Genomic DNA, 8,532 nt, shown 5'->3' with positions numbered 1-8,532 from the left:
ACTATTATGGCAAGAAATAACAGATTCGGGCCTTTTTGGTTGTGTTTTAATTTTATTAAATAAATTCGGCCTATTCCTATTCCTTTCTGGCCCAACTCTTAATTCTGGCACACCCTTTATTCTAGTATTTATTTCCTTTTTACAGCCACTAGTATTATAGAGCCCATGTTTTCTATTAAGCCCACTAATTTTAATGGATCCTTTTATCCTACTGTTACTATTACCCGTATCCTTTCTAGATCTATTTACTGGATCGTTTACCTTCCCTATGCTATACGCGTGGTTATCTTTTCTAACAGGTATGTTTCTTTCATTATTCCCTAGGTTACAAGCGTGCTCTTCTTCTCCCTTTCCCAGATATGGCTCGTGATAAACCCTATTTTCTAGATAAACATCTCGATTGGGTTTTCTCTGCCCTAGATTTGTCTCATGACATATCTTATTTGAGCTATAACCAGTAAATAAAGAGGAAAAGGCACGAAGAAACTTACCTTGTTCGGTTTTGTGAGCTGCCACTCCCCCAAACCCTAATTCTGGCTCGGTGGTGGTTGGTGGTGGTTCTGCTACCGTTGCCGCCGCTGCCTTGCCGGATTTCTTTGGTCCACCAGGCCACCATTCTGGAAACCCCACAATCTCGAAGCATTGCTCTCTTGTGTGTCGTGTCTTGCCACATTTAGAGCACTTGAGCTTGTTTTTGTCCATTCTTGAATTACCAGAGGTGTAATTTGGCTTTGATTGTTGGGGATTTCGATGTGGCTTCATGCTTAACCCAGCTCCTTCGGCAGCAACTAACCCTGAACCAATATCTTGTTTTGAGGGTTGAGTATTGTTACCAAGGATTTGTTGGTGAGCTTTTTCCTTACGTACGGTGGCGTAAGATTCTTCCACCGTTGGTAAAGGATTTAAACGAAGCAACTCCCTTTTGATTTGGTCATGATTTTGGTCAAGAGCATTGAGGAATTGAAAGAGCTTTTGCTCAGCTCGTATTTGATTGTAGGCTTGGATGTCTGCTGAGCATTTCATTGGGTTTGGATCTCTCCTCTCGATTTCACCCCATATGCCTTGTAATTTGATCCAAAGGTCTTCGATTAACATGTTTTCTTGTTTTAATTCGTTGGCTTTAACATGTAGATCGAAGGTTTGGAGTTTATCCTTACCGCTGCTGTAAGTAACCACCAAAGCTTCCCATAAAGCTTTTGCTGTGGGGAATTCGGTTAGGTTGCTTGCAAGGTTAGGTTCAATATTTTGAATAAGCCATGAAAAAACGACTAAGTCGTCTTGTTCCCACTGATCATCTTCATTTTCTGGTGAATCAGTGGTTAAGTGGTTCAAGAGGGATTTTGATTTCCCTCCAATTGCAACTTTTATCATTCTTGCCCATAGTGCATAATTTTGACTATTAAGGACAAGATTGATTTTCAAGCTATCAGATAATTTGGAATGGGTGGGTTGGGATTGAAAGCTATTTTTCAACAGATTGCTTAGTTGTGTGGCTAAATCGTGATTGCTGGTTTGGGTTTGGCTGCTACTGTCTTCTTCAGACATTGTAACCTCCAATCAGTTTGGTAGATGATTTGAGTAAGAAAAACGAGTATCTTGATCACTAGATCGATACCGTAAGCTCTGATACCATGTTTTCAAGTGATTATAACAATTGGAAACTTGTTTTGATTAAGAGTTCAGTTATTTCAAACTGAGTTGTGTTTTACAAATAAGAGCTTAAGTGTGTTTTATACACTTAAGAATCTAACAGCTATATTTAGTCTAGAGAATGGGACTAATTATAAAATATATGTGGAAACACTAATCTAGATGAAGTGTGCAGGGACATAAACGTTTTTTGTTGAGCATGCTTCTACTTGCAGGGACTTTCTCACTCTTCCAGGTGCTTTATCTCTTATTTTATATTATTTAACAAGTATATCAATTTTCGATGATGCATCAAAATTGAAGGCCCAACATACACATACACATACACATACACACTCTTATTTAAAAAAAAAATTTGAAGGAGATGAAGATATGTGAAAATTGTTAGGAGATGTCAATTAAAATATGTGTAAGCTGATAAAATAAAATATTACTCCGTAGTTGATTGAACGATTTGGTGATGTTCCAAAATCAAGCTGTATTTCAGAAATTATATAGATTTTAATTTAATAAATATGGTGATGGTGATGGTGATGGTGATGGTGATGGTGAATAAAATCAAACTCATCAATATATGACCACTTTGATGCTTCCGAAAAAAGTGTCTAAATTGCACACTATATCATAATAGAGTTTGCAAACGCATAAAAAAGGAACTCAAACAGGGTTGGTTGCTTTTAAGTCCATAAAAACTGTTTTCAAACTTTGTGAACTGGAATTAAGCAACAAACTAACAACAGAAAAAGAGCAGGGTAGTAAAGTGGCATTAGCCCTCTTTTAGTAAAGTAGCATTATCTTTGATCTTAACAAATATTGCTGACTAAATGTGTCGTTTAGGTAGAGCAACTGTGTTTCAGATTACCATCTTCGTCAAATAGTTGCTCCGGTGAAATTGACAAAAGAACAACAGTATCACAACCTTGTAAAAAGATAAAAGTGGACTAATATGAGTAACATACATGTGAAAACAGTGACTAACATTTAACCACTGTCATGGTCAAAAAACCCAAGTCAACTATGGTCAAATAGTCTGTGTAGAGACGGGGTTATTGCAAAGCTCAGATAGACATATAGCTCAATGTCGGTGATGCGAGGAAGCGCGAATGTGTTGATCGAAAAGACCTATCAAATGGATCAAGATCTGTATCAGCTGCTGTTCTCGTTCTGCGGTAGTCATCTAGCATTTGCGTCAATGATTCAAGGATTTCTGATATAGAAGGTCTGAATCCCTTCTCGGCCTGTACAAAAAGAACACTTCAAGATTTTGCATAAATCTATAACATTGTAGAAGCTGAACAATAAACTTTATATGTTAATACCTGAATACAGAGAGATACTATATCAGCAAATCGTGAAAGAACCTTTGGGGGAATCGTGTTTTGGAGGGCTGGTTCAACCATCTCATCCAAGGACTCGTTGTCATGAAGCCGGGTTGAAGCCCACTGAACCAGGGAGTTCTCTTCTTTTGGCTCAAATCTGTCAAATATAAATCAAAAATGGAAAACCAGATACAATTAATGATCACTTAACACCACATAATTGCAACATACAGATGAGTTTTGGTTACCCAAACTGCCCTGCAAGGTTGCAACCCATATTGCCACCCCTAATAATACATTTTGGAAGATCAAGATGTGGGGTGTACCCGTCAAAAGGCTGTTTTCCAGTCAACAGTTCCAGGAGCAGTACTCCAAATGCGTAGATGTCATCCTTCAGGTTATCGGATAGAGATTGGGTGTGTTCATAAGCAATGCCACCACCATCCATTTCAGAAGCCTAATGAAATTCAAAATTATGTTGGCTGATGGTCAAAATGGGCTTGGTTTGAAAAATTGTTTTTGTTTGTATATGTCTAAATAGACCAGGTCAAATTGGGCTAACCTGCAGATGTATTTTGTCCATTACAAAAAAGAAATGTATATAAGGAAAGTCTTAGTTGTGATTATAGAAAAAACATTACGATGATGATCTAATTCTTTGAATAAAACAATCAAGCAGATTGTATGCATTGTAAATGAATAGACTTTGAAGGATTTTTCACTTGTTCAACACATTTAATCCATTTCCCATTTTGCTGTTTTATGTTCAACCCATTTAAGATATAAACATCCCAAAGAGACCCATTTATAAATCTTGAGTAAATGGGTTGAATATGCCACATTTACCAACTATGCATGTACCTCAGCTTTAGCATTGTTGATTGTTAGGGGCTTCAAAACGGATAGACCGCAGTCAGATATGCGAGCAGTTAAGTCTTCATCAAGTAAAACATTAGAAGCCTTCAAATTTCTGTGAGCCACAGAAGGCACACATGCAGAATGCAGGTAGCTGAAAAAGATCATATAAAATTAAAGTAACAATAATCAAGCAATAAGCATATAAAGAACATTTGGAATGATTAGGAGATGAGATGCTTACTTCAAAGCTCGGGCTATTCCAAGAGCAATTCGAAGGCGAAGTCCCCAAGATAAAGGCGTGTATATTTCCGAATGCAAAGCTTGATCAAGAGAGAGATTTCTTACATATTCATATACAATCATATGTTGTCCCTGTTCTACGCAGTACCCATGAAGTGTTATGATGTTAGGATGCCTTAAACGAGACGCACTCCAGATAACCTCCAAAAACTTCTGTTCTTCATGAAGAGAAAGTGCTACTGTTCTGATGCACTTCAAGGCAAACACCTTGCAGAAGAAAAAAAGACAAATTATACAATTTGACTTGAGCCCATTTGACCCAACCCGACCCATTTTTATCTGTACAAAAATTATTCAATTTGACTTGAGCCCGTTTGACCCGTCACCTAACCTGCCCACTAAGCCATCTTTTGATGAAACAGAGTCAAGAACTTACCTGGCCATCAGGGAACTCGGCTCTGTACACTGTGCCTAAAGATCCTTCTCCTAGAAAATTAGTTCTACTGAAGCTATTTGTAGCTAACTCCAGTTCAGCCACAGTGTATAACTTTGCACCTATAGGCACTCTGTTCTTCTTAGCAAAACTTCTTCTTCTATTCACTCTCACAACTTTATGACAGACAGGAGCTACATGCTTTGGGTGAGTAGCAGGTGAGCTGATAAGCGACACTTCTGGGCTCTCCTCAAGGACTGTAGATGCACTATCTGTATTATATAATATATGATGTCATAGTCTAAATTAATATTTAATTACTTTATGCAATTGTTAGTGCATTTCAGGGCTTACCTCTGGCCATACTGATTGGAAGTGATAAATGTGACCCTTCACTGCTCTCTGGTATATTTAACTTTCTGCGACTACTATGAAATCGGTTCATGAAAAAGAGTAGTAAGCAAGCTGCAACAAGAGTACTTCCAACAATGATAAAAGCTGTTTTTTTGCCTGTTTTTTTCTTCTTGTGCTTGACTGAATCTGGGAAAGGATAACTCTCAACTGCACTTGACTCGGTTGATGGTGGAGTGGTAATATTCTGCTGCTCTATAGGATTATCGAGGGGAAACTCCCAGGCTGGACTGCCCCCTACGTCAAACATATTACCTCTAATCCTTTGATTAAAAGGCAATATAAATGAATGAGTCGTCTACAAGTAGAGAGTAAAGATTATTATGAAAAGATGAATGAGAAAGATTACTTTTCCAATAGCTTACCACAAATTGTGTATATATTGGAATTCTTTCGGAATAATTCCACTAAAATGGTTGTCTTGTATGTCCCTGACATTGTATGCATTCAAATCAAGCATCATTGAAACAATCAAGATGCTATTGGAAAAAATTTAAGTAGCTTACAGATCTGTTAGCTGAAGGCTTGCTAGAAAGATTACTGATCCTGTGAATTCATTATGCTGCAAGAACCTAAATAGTAAAATCCAATTATGGATCAAACTAACACCAACAGCAAACATGGAAAAACATATTTGTTTAGATATCAATCAAGTAGAAGGCACACTGACAATCGTGACAGGCCTCTGAGAGTTCCAAAGGAACTTGGAAGGTCTCCTATAAATTCGTTGTAAGACAGGTCCCTGTCAGATCATATCAAATAATGAAAGAGGTTATAACCCATATTTGTTCAATCATGTTTGATATTTTTGGATTAAAAAAGAGAAAATAAGGCCATATCATACATTTCTATGAGAAATATTAGGCCCGTGAATACATTCCCAACTGGCCCTGTCAAAAAGTTGTGGCTCATATTCCTGCAAGGAGAAAAGGTCATGACTGTTTGATCGAAGCTGATGGAAAGGTAAGGGGAGGACTAACTTACATATGTCGAAGATATTTCAGGGAAGATAACGAATAAGGTATGTACTGGCTTAAATTGTTGCATGCCAAATTTCTGCATTAACACGTTGATGGATATTAACAACAGAATCACATGCTATATATGTATTGAAATATTGGTAGAGTGAATCTTACAAGTGTGTTAGATTCAAAGGCAGACCATATGGAATTTCACCATAAATGTTGTTGTTGCTAACATCCCTAGAATTGAAAGAACCACACTTTAAAAAGTAATATACTGTCACATAAACGAAATTTACTTACAGTTGCACAGTTGAAGAAACTAACAGTTGCCTCAAGTGATGGAAACTATCGAGCTGGTAACCAAGGTTTCCAGTAATGTTCAGGTTGTCAAGTTTACTGTAAGTCAAGTGAAGTAACGTAAGCTCATCTGATCTTAGTAATAAAAGATTTCATTTGTAGATTGGTAAATCAAATTAAAACGTTTGTATGATTTATATGATCATGGAAGTAGTAATATGAATTATAACTGTATAAAATACTTAAGATTACATTTGGATTACTGAGGTCCCAATACAGGAAACTCCAGTCCATGCTTCTTGACATGGATCACCGCCGCTTGATTTCCATCCCTTGAGCTGCGGTGGACTATTAAAGGACCCATATAGATCTTGAAGAGCTTTAACTGCCAAAAATCACACACAAACATTACATACAGTTCAACATTAAACATGATTATGGTGCTGTATATGCATTAAATAGGAGATGCACCAACATGATTAATTTTACACAAAAAGAAAACTTCAGAACACAGGCAAAAGTGATTTATTTTCACTATGTTATGTATATGTATATATGTATGTATTAATACTCCCAATGCAGCATGTCAATTAATGAAAATTACGCATTTTTTTTTTTTGTTTTGTTTTGTTTTTTTTTGTTTGAAAAGCAGTGAAAATTACGCATCTAGGCGAATTGAATAGAGAATAATGTCAATATGACCACTCTTCACTCCTTTCCAAACAATTAAAACACCTAAATCCATTATAATGCATTCATGCAGTAGTTCATCATAATCAGTTAATAACATCCACATAAACCAAATTAGGTACAAAATTCACTAAACGGAACTTAAGAAACATCAAAATACTCAAAAATCGAAGACATACCGTCGTATATATCGGTACGTGCAGAACCTAGTCCAGTATGAAACACCACCAACGCAAATACGCTGAAGTACAAGCATCTACAGCAATGACTCATCGTCGAAATTTATCTCAGCTGACAAATTAACCAACGAATTCCCTAAATATCGCTTGAAAACACAAAAACAGAATTCAATCATAAACAACGAATTCAAACTTATGAGAATCAAATTTCCAGTTAGTACTTAATTAACTGCCTGATCAATTAACTGAGCGATTGATGTCAAAACAAGGAAAAATATCAATTGATCACTTTTTTGAAATCAAATCATTTGAGTAAAATCAACAATTCGGAAAACTAGATTGATTAATACTAGATATTCAGTGTTCTAAGAGAGATAGATACGTACGATCAGTGTATCTGTCAGAAGCATAAACATATGAGCATGATATCAATTGAAGAAGCGAAGTGACGAAAATTAGGGTTCCGGATGTATCTACGGAGAAGCTTTGCTGTCTGTAAAATTAAAATGAGGTATAGGTAATTTTGGTGAGTTGCAGCGAACAAGTAACGATTTAAGTTCCCGCGCACTCTTGTAGTACGCATAATGATCACAAGGTGCATGTTGTAATTTGTGCCTTAAAAGATGTACACACTACGAACGCTTAAGATATGTGAAATATTCATAAACAAAATCACATTACATACTTGTGTCACAAACGTATCAAATAAAATATGTACTCGTAGTGCTTTTTTTTTTTCCGAACGAAAAACGAAAACTATATAGATAGATCTTCATCGGAAGATGAAGATCCTAATCAAAAAACGTACAATGATAATGTGAAACCGAATAGGCTCGAAACTAGTAGCGTCACAAGTCGACGCTAACTCTAACCAAACACAACTTTGACAACCAAACCAAAAACCAATACATCCGAATAACGAGTGATCAAATAGTCGCGCGTCGCAGCGGTAAAATATTATGGTACTGATTTAATTTTTATAATAGTTTATGGAGATGCATTATTTAATTATATATTAGATGTTTTTACAAAATGATGTAACGTAGTCTTTATATAAGTGGTCAATCATATTTTGTACATCACGTGATCAATCTTACCTTGGTAGAAACGCTTGATAGTGTTCATTATGTCTTTCTAACGTGGGTGTTTTCAAATTACTTATTTTCACAACGTTCATAAAATTCATTGGTTCTATTAATCGAGTAAACAACAAGCGTCGATTTATTCACGTCTTGATTGTCGCTTAGAGTCTAAATTAAACTTCAGACAAGTTTAAAATACATGAAAATTTGATTTTACCATTTTTCATGGCGTCTCACACTTTTTTTTAACCTACATATTAGTCGGAGGTCCATTCGGAAGCAATCTCTCTATCCTTAGAACATTGAGAGGGAAGACCTCTACTCTCTTGGGATGTTTCATCTGGTAAAAAAATTAAAAAATTATCTCTCTTTATTCTAGGATAGGGGAATGATTATTTACTTTTTACC

General features: G+C 36.2%; 1 protein-coding gene across 1 annotated transcript; it reads right to left on the bottom strand.

Annotated features, from left to right (window-relative positions):
• Window positions 1-2,708: 2,708 nt before the first annotated feature.
• Window positions 2,709-8,228, bottom strand: LOC139841684 (protein STRUBBELIG-RECEPTOR FAMILY 2-like). The gene is made up of 17 exons (XM_071831889.1): window positions 8,140-8,228; window positions 7,043-7,119; window positions 6,426-6,558; window positions 6,201-6,272; window positions 6,048-6,113; window positions 5,896-5,967; window positions 5,756-5,827; window positions 5,582-5,653; window positions 5,418-5,483; window positions 5,277-5,342; window positions 4,855-5,174; window positions 4,504-4,772; window positions 4,069-4,334; window positions 3,831-3,978; window positions 3,296-3,426; window positions 2,970-3,126; window positions 2,709-2,888 (listed from the first exon to the last, which is right to left on the bottom strand). The coding sequence occupies exons 1-17, from the start codon at window positions 8,226-8,228 to the stop codon at window positions 2,709-2,711; spliced, it is 2,256 nt and encodes a 751-aa protein (XP_071687990.1).
• Between the last annotated feature and the right edge of the window lie 304 nt (window positions 8,229-8,532).

The sequence above is a fragment of the Rutidosis leptorrhynchoides genome, chromosome 1 (genome assembly GCF_046630445.1).
Source record: "Rutidosis leptorrhynchoides isolate AG116_Rl617_1_P2 chromosome 1, CSIRO_AGI_Rlap_v1, whole genome shotgun sequence".
Lineage (NCBI taxonomy): Eukaryota > Viridiplantae > Streptophyta > Magnoliopsida > Asterales > Asteraceae > Rutidosis > Rutidosis leptorrhynchoides.
This window is presented reverse-complemented; position numbering and strand designations above follow the sequence as displayed.

Coding starts and splice junctions, on each gene's coding strand:
- LOC139841684 (XM_071831889.1), bottom strand. CDS start 8,228: ATGAATTTTATGAACGTTGTGAAAATAAGTAATTTGAAAACACCCACG. Junction 5,828..5,895: donor CTGAAATATCTTCGACATAT/GTAAGTTAGTCC, acceptor TTCTCCTTGCAG/GAATATGAGCCACAACTTTT. Junction 5,484..5,581: donor CTCAGAGGCCTGTCACGATT/GTCAGTGTGCCT, acceptor TTTACTATTTAG/GTTCTTGCAGCATAATGAAT.